The 15850-nt window shown below is 37.9% G+C and overlaps 1 protein-coding gene across 11 annotated transcripts in view; it reads left to right on the plus strand.

Annotated features, from left to right (window-relative positions):
* Positions 1 to 15850, plus strand: part of PCDH15 (protocadherin related 15) — a 1355521-nt gene that overhangs the window by 1106083 nt on the left and 233588 nt on the right. For all 11 annotated transcript variants that reach the window (XM_073353680.1, XM_073353679.1, XM_073353682.1 and 8 more), the window contains one exon: positions 3066 to 3194. In XM_073353680.1, the coding sequence (XP_073209781.1) occupies positions 3066 to 3194 (129 nt within the window). The remainder of the gene's footprint in view (positions 1 to 3065; positions 3195 to 15850) is intronic.

A 15850-nucleotide genomic window follows, 5' to 3' on the forward strand; every position in this document is an offset into this window, starting at 1 on the left:
ACTTATTATGGCATTGATGCAAATACAGGAACATAGGAATTGACAGACTGGATCAGAGTCAAGGTGCATGTAGTTCAGTATCCTGTCTCCAACCGTGGCCAATACCAGATACTTCAGAGAGAAATGCGATTATCAGTTGAGGAGTCATTTACAACCCATATTAGTTCTCATTCTCATCTCTAATACCGATTGGTGTTAGCCCTGAGCTATGAGGCTTAATGACCTTTCCACAACATTTTTATTACTTATGTATTCTATATGTCCATATAAATGTCCACATTGTTTTAGAATCTTAAGTTCTTGGTCTCAATGACTTCCTGTGGCAGTGACTTCACAGTTCAGTTATACATAGTTTGGAAAAAAGTATTTCCTTTTATTGTTTTAGAATTTCCCTCCTTTTAATTTCATTGACTGTCCCCTTGTTCTTGTCTTTTGAGACTGCGAGGATGGGTGCTTCCAATCTACCTTCCCGATAGTATTCAATATTATATATACCTTTATCTTGTCCCGTCTTACTCATCTTCTTTCTAAGGTAAATAATCCTAAATCTTTTCCATTTCTCTTCCTATGAGTATTGTTCCATGTGCATGATCATTCTCATCCTTCTCTTAACCTCCTGTAGTTCAGCAATATCACATATATAATTACATAATAAACTTGCCAAAAACAGCATCAGCCCTGCAATAATATGTATAGCAAGGCACACTCAAGGTGAAAATAAAAGCAATGATGGGAAGTTAAGATCTAGGTTCTAAAATGAGCCCTGTCTGATCTTATGATGATCCAGTAGCCCTTGGTCTCTTTGCCAATTATCTCTAATGTGAAGAGGTCAGGTTCCCAGTAAACCTCTTCAGATATCTCGGAGGTGGCAGTAAACTCATTCCCTTCCCCCATGTTACCATACAGATTGAGGGAAGGTCTGCTTTACCCTGTTGTATTTTGTTGGGCATCTTGTCCCTTTCTCACTCACAAGTTTCTCTTTTTTCTTGCTTTTCACTGATAATTGCCCATTTCCCTCTCGGGTATGTCTCCTCCCTTCCTCTTTATTCCCAACCCTCACCCCCGAGGCTAATCCCTGCACTGTAAGAATTCCTGAGATTTATTGCAAGTTCCCCTCACATCAAAATTGAACTTGGATTGAAGTATGACACAAAATTCCACCCCTCCCTTGAGTGGCTGAATGCTGAAGGAAAGTGTTTTGTTCCCTCATGTGCCTTTCTAGAATTATACCAGCATTCAGATGGATCTGTAAGCAAATCAAAACAACAATTTTACTTTCATAAACTTGATTCCAAAGCAATTAGACAAAATGTGCTTTGGCTGCTGAGAAACAAATCTAAATGTTCTAAATGATGCACTAGGTTGACTCACTATTGACAGCATCATGAAAGCAACAAGTACGTTGTAGAAACATTCCATTAAAGTTTCTTTGTAACAGAAAAAAAATCTCTCAAACTGACAGCTGTTTATTTTCTGGGGTCTATGATTTCCATGTCATGTTTTCTCAGTTTACTAAATCCAAGAGATTGTATTTCTCTTCATTGTGCAGAATCAGATTAGCTTATTAAAATCCATTAGAATTCAGTATGCTTTGTGTATCATCTACAGCAAATGTTCTGGAGCCTTCTTACTGTTGACAATGATTTTGTACATATTTAAAAAAAGAGCTTGAGCTTCCTAAAATAAGTTAAATATAGGAATGGCAAGTTTCAGAAATAAATAGTAATCAACTGAGCAAAAAGCAAGTACAAGAAGCTAGTTAATTGCACCATTGTTTTTCATATATTTTTAAAAATACTTCATATGTTTATAAGTATGTAGTATATTGTGTCAAAACATGACAAATTTATGACTGAGTATTGATTACTTGTTAAAGCAACATAAATATAACAAGATCTGAATAATAAACTCCATCAACAAAGCCAACACTGGAGTTTCAGCCTCACCCTGCTCTCAACCCAGACCCCTATTGGACAAATTAAAAAGATGACCTTTGCAGCCTGACCTAAAGGTTAACAAACCTGGGAGAACTGATTTCCAAAGGAATAGGGTCCTAGTGGAGACTGTGACCACGTCTCATGAGAAAAGTGGTTGTTTGTTGGCTTGTCTACATAGTGAGTTATTGGGTCTCAAGCCAGGGTGTAAATCTATAGTGCACAAGGTTTGACACAGTAACTTGCCATGTGGACAGTGCTACAGTAAAGTGAAAGTCTTGCAGTGCAGCATGACGTAGCAGTGACCACGTGGGAATTGACTGCATGGCAGATTTGTGCACGGTAAATTCACACGTTGACATGAATAAAGCTCAGTAACTCAGTGTGTAGATAAGTGTAAAGCCAACAGAGCCCAGTCGGCGGCGGGCAGGGTTGAACCAGGGACCTCTGGAGCTTAGTGCATGAGCCTCTACCGCATGAGCTAAAAGCCAACTTCCTGTTAACTAGGGCTGTAGAGCAGACTCATTTTTATCTCTCTCTTAAAGTGGTCTGAGTGCCACTAGATGGGACAGAACACCACATCCAGAAGGTGTGTGGGTTACACAAGCAGTTAGACAGGGTAGGTCACAGGTGAACTTATATTAATGATTACATTTTTAAAGATTAAAATTTTCTGTTGCCTGCTGAGTATGTAACAAGTCTTTAAACAGATTACAGTTAAACTAAATTCTATGTCCTGGAATTCGTACATGAAACAGAACAATTAGTTTTATGGGTTTTAACAAGAATTTGGTCAAGGGTCAAAACTAGCTATTTCTGCCAGAAAACATGGTGTTTCATGATGAAATACAAGGAAGGAAGAAAATCACAAATGTTCATGTTTCCTAAAGGTACATGAAATGGATCCATAGTCTTTGCTTTCACACACCCTCCATTCCCCCAAAAGCTGACAAACAGAAGGCAAAACTGATTAATGCTTGACTCGTCACAGACCAGGGAAAGAGTGATATTTTTAATCTGTTTCACTGACAGTGTTTAGTGCTTTTTCATAGCACAGCTCTAATCATACATAGCAGAATGACATCATGTAAAGTGCAAATATTTGGCTCACTATTTTGTCTTTCCCTGCAGACCTCAACTGCCACGGTTAATGTGGTGGTGACTGATGTAAATGACAATGGACCAGTCTTTGATCCCTTTCTACCTAAGAATCTATCTGTACACGAAGAGGAAGTGAATGCTTTTGTCGGGCAAGTGAGGGTAAGTTAATCACAGTGTGCTTGAAGATCACAGTAAAAATGTCAATTATTTTAGTTTAGAAAGAGGCCGGTTGAAAGAACAATCTTATTAAATTACAAGGTTTTCATCCATCAATTATAAGACTGTCCACAAGGGTGAAAATACAGTAGTTAAATAGTCTGCAGTATAAATATACTGTGTTTTTTGTCTTTAAGTAGAAAAGCTTACAAATTTTGCTTTACTTGTTTTAATTTAGTTTACTTAATTTTTGATTCTGCTATGACCTGAAGGGAATTATTTATTTATACAGCATTTAAAATAAATTTGTATATTTTCAGAAACATCTCTTAGTAATGTCTCATCATGATGCACTTACATATCATGCCATACTGTATACTTCTTCATACTTATTTCTTTAATTTTAATGTTAATATTTGTATAATTCATTATGAATAGTTAATCAGCATTAGCCCCCAAGTCTTATTGAAAATGTGGTGACACATTTCCACTGAGAAGGTATGGAGTAAATTTTTTTATTAAATGATAACTTTGGAGCTTCCAATTCAGTTCTGTAGTGAAATGAGAAGCAAGAGCAACTTGAAACTAACCAGGCTACCACTGTTAACGAGAAATCTTTATGTTAATGGAATTGAATATCGTCGCAAAACCTCAGTCTGCTGCTGTTACAATAGTTAATTTCTATTCTACCAAATGATTGATGTTTCATGTTCACAAATTGCTAAGATTAGTGGGGAGGGGGGATGCAATTAGAAATATTTTAATTTGATCTAAATAAATTGTGTTGATGTTGTAAAATTAGTTTGAGTCCTGGCTTATATTTGGAATCTGTAGTAGTAGTAATTTGAAGCTGTTTATTTTTTTTATAATATTTTGTTACTCATTGGGACATGCTGCCAAATGAAGAATTTGTCACTCAAAATATTTTGTTATTTTGTGTTGTTTTCTTGGCAGTGCCCCAAGTGTCAGCAAGCTGGGGTATGTGGGTCAGGCCTTTGAACTAATGGACAGGATTTAACACAACATAAAAACTAAAATAAAAAAGTCATGTTTTACTTTTACTTTTCCATCACTTCTTCTAAAACAATACCCAGCAAAATGCCTCTGCCTTTATATGTCTTTGTTTTGGACAGTACATATACCTGTGTTTTAGGTGAAGGCTGCGATTGTTTGTTGTCTGGGTATACCGCAAGAAGGACAGGAGACTTGTTATGAGTTTTAATCAGGCTGCAACTTTATTATATAGGTGTTGGGGACTACTCGTCAGATAAAGTGTACAATGCAGGCAAATCAATCCTTATTCAAATCAATTCTCCAGGGCTTTCACCAGCCCACCTTTGTTTCCATCCAGGTCCCCCAGCCAACCTATGGCTTGGACCTTACCATCCACCAGCCTAGTAAGAGGGTTAAGGTGGGCTATGGGAACAGAGGGGGTTGGCTCCCCGCCGTACCAATCATAGGAGTCTTCAAACCCCCTCCCCCATTCTGTTCCTTTATCCAGTACCTCCTTTTAAGTCCTTTACCAGGCCATATATCTGGTCACTGGCTGCCCTCCCTATGGAGAACCTGCACTGAACATCTGCCCAATATTACAAAATAAGTTGTGACATATGGCCTACCACCTTTTCTATTCACCAGAAAAGTTCCATCCTCACACCCGCTCTGAGGAAGGCAAAAAAACCACACTCAACCAAACCCAATTCTGGTGGTGTGGGAAAAATTCCTTTCCAGCCCCCCTTTAAAAGGGGCAACTAGCCTAATGCCCACAGCAGATCCTAACCCAGCTGGCCATTCCCCTCCACAAGGGGAGGGAGGGTGGATGCTGGCTTCCTCGCTTCTTGGACATAGAGTCTTGCCCCACTGAGGTTTCATACTTTTATGCACATTCCTGGGAGGCGAGGGGGTGAGTCATTGCTGCAAAGCACCTTTTGCAGCAGTTTCTGACCCTCCTCCACTCCCCCCCTCCACCCCAACCACAAAGCAGAGCTGCCCTTCTTTGGGTAAGCCCAGACAAATTCTGCCCCACCTTTAGATGTGGTGCAGTCATTTTCTGGTTCCACAAAAGAGCATAATAGTTTCTTACAGCTATCTTAAATGAAGGGCAGTACTTCCGCCCACTAGTTTCAATGATGTTTCACACAATCCACAATACTATTTATTTTTCTACATCCTGATAAGGAAGTAATTTTAAAGCTCCCAACCAGAACTGAACTTCATTTTGATATTATGACTGGTTGCCAAGAAAATGAGATTCATATGATTGGCAGACTTTTTTTTTTCTTTTTAATTATCTTAATCCTGCAAATAAACCAACACCTTTCCCCCCCCCCATAGGAGATGAAAGGATTTTTAGTGAAAGCTCCTTCCCAAGTTTATAACTAATTGATGCATCATTTCTAAGAAAAATCTGACAATGTTAAAATTATAATGAGACTATAAAATGTTGCTACCTCCCCTGATTACAGTACGATTCTAATTCATTTTAATCTTGATCTCAAAGCCCTCACTTCTGAGATAAGGTTCTAATAAATTTTACTTTGTTTCAACCAACCCACAGATAAGGGATATCAGCAGGCCTGGGGAGAAATAACAGCCATCACAAGAAAGGGGCAGAGGGGGAGAAGGAAAGAAAATACCAAATGAGGGATAGAGGAGAGGGGATAGAACACAAAATGCAAGATGGAAGAACAGAATGACGCCTCAGTAGAGAGCTAAATAAAGTTTTCTGGAATGCTAGGGTAGAGCTAGTGAGCCAGGATACTGCTGGTCTTCATGCTGCATTGTTGCGGGGTTGACTAGTTGTGATTCTTGTCAGATAGCTTCTGTTCTGCATGTGTGAGAAAGGAAGAGGGTTGGCTTTTATCTGTACCACTATGATTTTGTGTATACCACGAAAATTTGCTCCCTACAATTAGTAATGAAGGTGGGGCCAGCCCTTGCAAATAAGGTTACCATATTTCAGGTTCCCCACAAGAGTACACTGCGGGGAGGGGGGGCGAGGGAGAAGGGGGAGCTGAAGGAAGGGTCCAACTGGGGAGGTTGGAGGGGGTATCTGCAGTGGGGGTACTCACTGGAGATAGGGGACAGTGTTACTCCATGTCACAGTGGCATGGTGGTCGGCACAAGCCGGTCGTCAGTCAGCGCCTCTCTGTGGGACCCCTCTCCCCAGGGCTAGAAGCCGGGGCCTGGGTGGGTGTGATCCATCAGCTGTGGCTTCAGGGGAATGGACCCATTGGCTGCCAATGGAGAGGGAACCAATTAGGAAGTGGACCAATCGGGGCTCTCTGAGCTGCAGCATCTTTGAAAAAATCCCAGACATTGGCTGTTGTTTGAAAAATCTGCCTGGACAGAGGATGGAGGCTCAAAAAGAGGCAATGTCCAGCTGTACGGTAGCCATACTTGACATAAGAACAGGAGGACTTGTGGCACCTTAGAGACTAACAACTTTATTAGAGCATAAGCTTTCGTGAGCTACAGCTTCATCGATCCGATGAAGTGAGCTGTAGCTCACGAAAGCTTATGCTCTAATAAAGTTGTTAGTCTCTAAGGTGCCACAAGTACTCCTTTTCTTTTTGCGGATACAGACTAACACGGCTGCTACTCTGATACTTGAAATAGGCTCTCAAAAGAGAGAAAGTGTTATGAAGAATGTATTCCTGATTTAAAAAATAAAGCTTAGCAAAGCTTCTGGTGGCTGATTAGCGGAGAGCTCATATTTATTTTATTTATTTATTCAAGGAGCTACATCATGGCTACAAAGTTAAATCAAATCTTGGTTGCAGTGGTACACAAGGGTATTCCCTGTGTCTCTTTTTCATATGCACACAAACCAACCAGTAGATGGGAAACTAAACTTACTTAGGACTTGTCTACACAAACAATTTGTTTGCAGCAAGCTGGGGTGTGAATCTATCGTGCACTAGCCTGCAAAGGACTAACTGTCCATCTGGACCCTGCTGATGCTCATTGAGAGTAAGTTAATGTGCTTTCATCTAATAGTCTTTCAAGAAGGAACAGAGCAAAGTGTATTAACAAACTGTTAATGCACATCAGGAGCATCCATGTGGACACTGAGTCCTTGGCAGGCTAGCATGGTGTAGATTCACACCACAGCTTACTGAGACCTGTTCATTGTTCAGGTAGACAAGACCTTAGATTGTAAACTGTGGCAGATTCTTCAACTTAATCTTCCTATTTAGGAGCCACCTGTACCCTCCATCCCCATGCCCCATATGAGTCTGCAGCCACTCACTATTTCCATCTTATTTTAAAAAACAAAACACAAAAAACCAACCTTACTGACACTACTTCTAATTTAGGCCCTGGACAGAGCATCCCAGGTGATAGGCATCACAGGCAGGTGTAGTCACATATCCCTCTATCCTTTTACTCTATCCTGTTTGTCCTTTTACTCTGACCACCTCACCTTCTCACTTTCCCTTCATATTAAACAATTTCTTTTTAACATAGCTTTTAAGACTTTTTTTTTCCGGAAGTGAGATGTCTGTTTCTTCTTGACATTAACCATAATGCTCAGAACACTGATAACTAGAGCAGGGATTTTTTGTCAGGTTGATTTTCTGATGGAAAATGCAGTTTCTGGAAAACTGAAAATTTCTGCAGGAAAATACTGATTTTTGCAAAAAAGAGAAAAAAAGATTTTCCATTGAGAAAATCAAAATGAAATTTTCAGTTTGACCCAAATCAGAATATTATGTTTTCTTGAAGTGACCCAAAATGTTTTGGTAAGCATGATGTTAATAATACAGTACATTAAGAACTTTATAAGTGGACTTCAGATTATTTTACTGCAGGGTGTTTTTAAAAGGAGGGAAGATGTAGGGAAACCTCAGAGAAGGAAGGTACAATCGGAGTTGGGAGAGATACCAGTGAGTTAGAGGTAAACTTTATGTTTTCTCTTTAGTTAGTTTTTATGGTTTTGTTATGAAACACATGACACAAATAATACTGAAAACTACAATATATTATTTGTTATTCTTGTGAATCACAAGAAGGGACTGTGCTGATGGATGGTATTTGGGGATAAACTCAGAGCGGAGAGGCATTTTGGATAAAAACAAAAAATATATAATGTTTATCTGCATATATTTGGGTGATTAAATTCATCTTGTTCTTTAGCATGATTTCTGTACTGTTTGCAATGACTGAGTCAGAAATATCAGGAGAATAGCATTTTATATTGTATTTCTGCTTTCAGTGCTAGCCAAACCCAGGAAGTGCAGAACAAGGGGTAAAACATAAATATAGTATATAATATTATCCTTTTCCTATTTAGAATCTCAGCCTGAATTCAGGTTTGGTTTGGTTAGAGCTTTTAGTTGTATCTTACTTTATCTGAACTTGTTCATTATTTCCTAATAAGAAAAAGTATACTAGTAGAACATATTTTGAATCTAGCAGGAAAATATGAAATCCAGAGCAAATTTTGCTTGACTATACATTGCACTGTTTATTGTTAATTTTTCCTTAAACCTGATAGGAAGAATCTCATCAATCATAAGTCAGTGATGGAGTTTCAGTGACACTGAAAATATGCACAGTGGAGAATTCAAAGAGCATTTAAGACATCTTAGATAAACGGGAGAGATAAAAAATAAGAAAAATCCACTGCATGTCACCTCCAATGTCAGTTCAAATCCATCCTTTATAATCATGTACCCAGCAGCAACACAGTCACAAGACAATAGAATAGTAGAACTATTAAGACAGGACTGTATTAACCAAAAGACCTGCAAGACAAGGAAGATAAAGGAAAGGAGAGTGGAGGGAAACATGAACTCTTCACCCTGCCCCTAGTTCATGAAGTATGGATTATTCAGTGAAAAGTATATTCATCGTTGGGTCTTTTTTTTTAAGTGAGTTTGACCATAGTTATTTAGGATTTCTTTATCTTAAGAAAACAAAATTGATATTATCTAATAGAAAAACTGCTTCTTTGGATTAGATTTCTCTTCACCTCCAATTATATTACTTATTCAAGAAGTCTGATTTAATGCAAATTGCACTTCAGGTTGTGTAGACTGCTTCAGCAAAGTTTTATTTAGGGCTATATGGGCACAAAAAGTACATGAATATACACTAATCGCTGTGGGAACTGGGTTCTTCAGAGGTAGCTGCCACACTGCTCTGCTGCAAAAGTGCTCAAGCCGAGATGCAGTTCCTTAGAAAAATAACTCAGTGAGCTTTTGTCAGCACTGTCATAGGTTAAATTTGTCACACTGAAGCAAAAGATCGGTGATTTCAAGGGCTCCTTGAAGACCCCTTCCTCTTTCACTTTAATGTGACAAATTTACAAAATATTGCTGTGATAAATGAAGTGGGAGAAAGGGGGATCGATCCCTTTGATGGACACCCAGCCAGCCAGTTAGCAGTAAAATCCCTCTTGGTAGCTGTTCTCTACTTGCTTTACCTGTAAAGGGTTAAAAAGTCCTGCAGGTTAAAAAAAAAAGAAAAAGAAAAAAGAAAAAAAATGGGCACCTGACCAAAAGAGCCAATGGGAAGGTAGCACTTTTTAAAAATTGGGAAAGAAACTTTTCCTTTGTCTCTTGTTCTTCAGAGAAGGAGACACACAGCAGCAGTGCTATAAGCAGGAATGCTGTGTAAGGCTTGAACCGGGTATAAAAATTCATCTTTTTGGTATCTAGAAGAAATCATTGGACGGGGCATGTTTAAATAGATGTGATTAGGTTTATTTCTTTATTTTGACTTGTGGATTTCCTCAGTGCTAACCCCAGACGCTTTTGTTTTGCTTGTAACCTTTAAGCTGAGCCTCAAGAGAGCTATCTTGATGCTTAAGTTTTGTAATTGTCTCTTTTAAGATCTAGCAAAAAGCCAAAGTTCCAAATTATTTCCTTTCTTTTTGTTTTTAATAAATTTTACCTTTTTTTAGGAACAGGATTGGATTTTTGGTGTCCGAAGAGGTTTGTAAATGTTGTTTGATAAGCTGGTAGCAACAGCTAATTTCCTTTGTTTTCTTTCTCAGCTCTTCCCTGGAGGTGGGGGTGAAAGGGCTTGAGGGTACCCCACAGAGAGGAATTCCCAAGTGCTCCTTCCTGGGTCCAAGGGCTTTTTTTTGCATTTGGGTGGTGGCAGCGTTTACCAAGCCAAGGTCAGAGAAAAGCTGTAATCTTGGGAGTTTAACTGGAGTGGCAAGTTTTGGGAGTTTAACAAGCCTGGAGTAGCAAGTATTAATTTTTAAAATCTTTGCAGGCCTCCCCCTTCTGTACTCAAAGTGACAGAATGGGGATTCAGCCTTGACCATTGCTTTTAGTTTTTTTTCAATAAATACACTTACATCGTTGCTGTGTTTTTGTTTTTTGTTTGTTTTTTTCATCTTAAACTATGGATGTGACATTTCAAAGCAGTAATAAGTATCTTTAAAATCCATGTTGTGTTTTTTTCAGGTGCCTTTAAGGTACTATAATCTCCTCAAATAATAAAATCAGTTCACTTTTACCTTAGATAAAACTATAAGATGGAACATGTCATCGCAACAGCAGCTCCCTATCTTATCAATTAGTGTAATTTCTAAAATATAGAATCTGAAATATTCAAAAAAGCCTTTTGATAGCTTATTCCTATGGGCTGCATGATAGAACCAATTGTTATCAGATATTGTCATGTTTATCACCAGCTCTATCTCCTGCTATCAGGCTGTATAAAGCAGTCTCAAAATTGCAGATGTTGGGTGCATATTCTGATATCCATATTCATAAATGTGAATAGGTGAGATGAAAAGGGGTGGAGTTGATATTCAAAATTGTTTTGTTTTTAAGAATCCTTGAAAGCATCACAATAGTCATGATGCTTAGCACCTAGAACCATAGGGTTGGAAGGAATTGCAAGGGTCATTTTATCTAACCCCCTGCCTAAACCATCCAAGACTGATAGATATCAACCTCTTTCAATGGAAGTTAGGTACCTAACTGGTATCTGTGCCTTTAAAAAATCTTTCCCGCTGTATTTAAAACACAAAAACTAAAATTCACCAGAATGTGTATGCAACCCTTTGGTAACAGAGGATGAATTTTGAAACCAACTTTGTAGGAATTACTGATGTGATTCCCATTAAGTTAATCACTTTTAATATTTCCTCACATATTTTGCATGGGAAGATCTTTACTGCAGAAGAAAATGTTTTAGCATGTTTAGCTTGTAGTTTAACTTATTTCCTGTGATGCTGAAACAATCCAGAAAAGTAGCCTGTCAGTTAAAATTCTAAACTAAATACTGTACAGTTTTATTAGTATACCTCAACTACAAGGATTACTTTTAAAATCTTTACAACTACCATTTACAATGAACTAATATTACCATGGCATTCTTGGAAATATATTGCAGCAATGTTAACTAGGAGAAAGGCAAAACTGTACTAGATTTTGATGGTAACCATTGTATAGTATTAATATTCCTAACAAAATATGGAGAGTAGTAAGAAATGAATATCTGTCTCTTTTACTCAGATTTTCTTTCATAATTTTCCACATGATGCTCTCTGCTGTCCTGAGATTTCTAGCACTGATGTTTCCTCAGCAATCACAAATTCACTCTGCTAAAGCATATGGTAAAATACATTCAGAATCTCTCATTTATCTGACATAAAAGAATTTAGAATTCTTGCTAACATTTTGCTTTTGAATAGAAAGTTAGGGCTAAAAAATGGAATCCCATAAGCGCTATGGTTACACTATAGTCCTTACTTCCCAGGAAAATACTAGGCACTGTAAATTAAAAGAATTTCTATTAGAGATGGGTGCCTGCTATGTACCTGTAACAAGTACTAACTTTCTGTGAAGTAACAGAACTCACAGCAGCTCTGATCCTAGGCTCTTCCTCTGTCAGATGGCACTCTTGTAGGCCGTGGCATAGTGGTACCACCTGTGGGGTTGGAGGAGCATACTGAAGATTAAAAGAACAAAAGTTAAAAAGGATAAAGCTGAAAGTGTAATGGATGTATTTCAAATCCCTTTAATTGTACGCAGTGCTGTCTAAATTGGGACAACTGGAGGTGTACTAGGTTCCCTGCTGTTGGCATCCCCCAACAAGTCAAGAGACGGAATGCTGAATGAAATTCTTTTCTTTGTAAAAGGCCGATATGAATCAAAAGGGTTTTCAAGAGTTCAAATGCACAAAATGGACAATGAAATTCAGTCTATTTCAAGTCAAATTCCTTATGTCCATTAAAATCTCTTATGTGTGAGATTAACTAGAGTCTACTGAAGAAATGACATCCCAAATGACCTGCGATATGATGTAAATACTTAGCAATATAAACTCATTTTCTGAATTTTCAAGAGCATCAGACAGTGTTGGTTACATGTATCCGCAATTCCTCAGCTACATGAGAGGTGGAGAGGAAATAGTTTAGTTTTATATCTATGCATTGGTTGCAAAATGTGCAAAAGGTCTGAATTCTGATGCTGCTGGATGATGGAAGGACCATGATTGTTGTTTGATGCCGAGCTTTAATAAATAGTTAATTGTTTACTATGAGGCCACAGAACTGAGGGCCAGATGAAGAAATAAATTAATAACAGGCAGAAGACTTAATTCTTTTTTTATATATTGGCTCCATTTCCCCCATTTCTCTCTCCATCTCACATTAATTTTGTGGACATTGTTATCAGCTTCACTAACGATTAATGAAAATCTTCAAACTGAGCAAAGCTATTGAATGAAAGAGGGAAGAATATGAAAGAAAGGGAAGAGAGAAATAAAGCAGAGGAAAGGGAAATATGGAAAAAGGACATGAATTATTTTTTAATTTCATGATTAATAATCATTGCATCTGTTACATAAACCAATCCATGATAGGACACAGTCACTGGATTGTAATATAATTGTAGGTGCTCTATTTGCCATAAAAAGGAAATATTGTAAATAAGGCCCAGTTTATGAAAAGCAGCTCTATACTTAGGCCTTACATATACCTCCATCTATTAATTGTCACTTTTCAACAGGAATTATTTTGAAGGTACTTTTTCTTACGTTATAGGAATAGAAAATTTGAAATGAAGTAATGACTGTGATGTATGATGCTGTTTCACCAGTTTTGGAATGGGCATTGAGAAAGGAAACACAAGTGGATGGAGAGGAGATGGGAAACTGGCAGGACATGGAAATGAAAGAGAGATGTAGCAGATAGGAAAGAGAGAGCAGCTGATTGAGGATGACACAGTGGATGGGAGAACAGGACTTGGGGGATGGTAGCATGGAGGGCACAAATAAATGTAGACTATTTTATCCATGTTAAACTTTAAAAGTTTAAAATATAGCTCTGTTAAAAGTATGTTTCTGTGATGTCTAGTTAATGACTCCAGACAATGTTACATTCCACTTGGCTTGACTGGGGAAAAAATAAGTGGTGATCTCTCCCAAATGCCACCCACTTGCACCACCAAAATGGGGTCATTCATAGTAAATTGTGCAGTTCTGTGATACTCTACTTTAATACTGTTGACATCTAAATTATTATTACGTGGCATCTGAGTTAACATTTCACTGAGATGAACTGTGCTGTTCACATGTCTCAGAGCTATTTTTCCAGACTGCAGAATCACATAAATATTTCTCTATCACTTCCACTTGGTTCTCATTTATGAGGTTAGTTGCCACGACCATAGCAACTAGAGATTTTTCCTGTTTGGTGGTGGTGGGTTTTTGTTTTATTTTTTAAATGAAAGCTGTGATTTTGGACAAGGTAGTGGCTGCAGAGGAGTACCAATATGGCATAAGGGCACATACTGGCTATTTCAGAGCCCTGAACCTGACTTGACATACACTGCCCACCCAGCCTTAATATTGTTCCATACAAAATTGCACAAATTTGTGCAAAGGACAAAATTGCAATTGACTAGGAAATTGTAAAATCCCATCTCCAATGTAGACTAGAATACTGTAGTATTACGGACTACGCCATTGTGTGTGTCAGAAGTAACTCCGTTGAAGTCAATGGAGTTATGCTGTAGTAAATTCAGTACAAGTAAAAGAATGCTCACAATTTTAGTTGTCATGTAATATAATTAAAATGCAAACTTACAAAGGGTATTTAAATTTACATCAACCATATAATAAACACATTCCATAGCATCAAACATCAATAATTCATAAAAAAATATCCTTCATCACCAACACATCACACTATGAGGAAACTTACAGAACTCTGCCATAACTAAATGTATGCTGGGGCTATTTCCTTTCATGTTCATTTAATAAACTCAATATAAAATCAACAGTGTATACTCAATGGTATATTTAAATTACAGAACCAAACAGGAGGCCAAAATGTAAAATAGGTGGTGTCAAGGTTCCTTCCCCACTCTGAACTCTAGGGTACAGATGTGGGGACCTCCATAAAAAACCCCCTAAGCTTATTTTTACCAGCTTAGGTTAAAACTTCCCCAAGGTACAAACTGTTTTACCTTTTGCCCTTGGACTTTATTGTTGTCACCACCAAGCGTCTAACAAATATATAACAGGGAAAGAGCCCGCTTTGAAACGTCTTTCCCCCCAAAATCCTCCCAAAAGTGAACCCCCTTTTCTGGGGAAGGCTTGATAAAAATCCTCACCTATTTGCATAGGTGAACACAGACCCAAACCCTTGGACCTTAAGAACAATGAAAAAGCAATCAGGTTCTTAAAAGGAGAATTTTAATTGAAGAAAAAGTAAAAGAATCCCCTCTGTAAAATCAGGATGGTAAATACCTTACAGGGTAATCAGATTCAAAACATAGAGAATCCCTCTAGGCAAAACCTTAAGTTACAAAAAGACACAAAACAGGAATATACATTCCATTCAGCACAACTTATCTTATCAGCCATTTAAACAAAACAGAATCTAAGGCATATCTAGCTAGATTACTTACTAAATTCTAAGACTCCATTCCTTTTCTGTTCCTGGCAAAAACAACACACAGACAGAGAGAACCTTTGTTTCTCCCCCACTCCAGTTTTGAAAGTATCTTGTCTCCTCATTGGTCATTTTGTTCGGGTGCCAGCGAGGTTATCCTAGCTTCTTAACCCTTTACAGGTGAAAGGGTTTTTCCTCTGGCCAGGAGGGATTTTAAAGGTGTTTACCCTTCCCTTTATATTTATGACAGATGGGTAGTATAAAGATGGAGAGCATGGCTATGGGGTCCCTTAACTGTTCATTTTCAGATGTTATAACATTTAGCTTTTGTTTTAAGGTGTAGAATATTTGTAAATATTTGTAAAGAAAATGAAACGTTATTTCTGGGTGATAACTGGATGCTACTGAAACACACTTGCAATATTAGCTCTTTCTTAACAAGATTACAAGGTATTTATATTTTGAATATTATGAATTGCCATCCACTTCTGAACTTTATCTCCATTGATGGGGTGGAAACCCCTAAAGTTTAATAATTTGGAGTTTAGTCTAATGTCCACTGAAGTCTATTGCGGGCATTGAAAGGAGCCTGTTGTGTCCAGTCCAAAAAAGATGTGGTGACTGTAGAAGCTTTGTATATCAAATAATGTTCTCTAACATCAAGAGAGATCTGCTGCTTTGTGTAAATATAATGATGAATAGTTTTGCTGAATGAGGCTCTTTGAACAAAATATGATTAAATATTTTAGCTTTCGTTATTGCCATACGCAATACAGTAGTAACTTTATAC

The sequence above is a fragment of the Lepidochelys kempii genome, chromosome 7 (genome assembly GCF_965140265.1).
Source record: "Lepidochelys kempii isolate rLepKem1 chromosome 7, rLepKem1.hap2, whole genome shotgun sequence".
Lineage (NCBI taxonomy): Eukaryota > Metazoa > Chordata > Testudines > Cheloniidae > Lepidochelys > Lepidochelys kempii.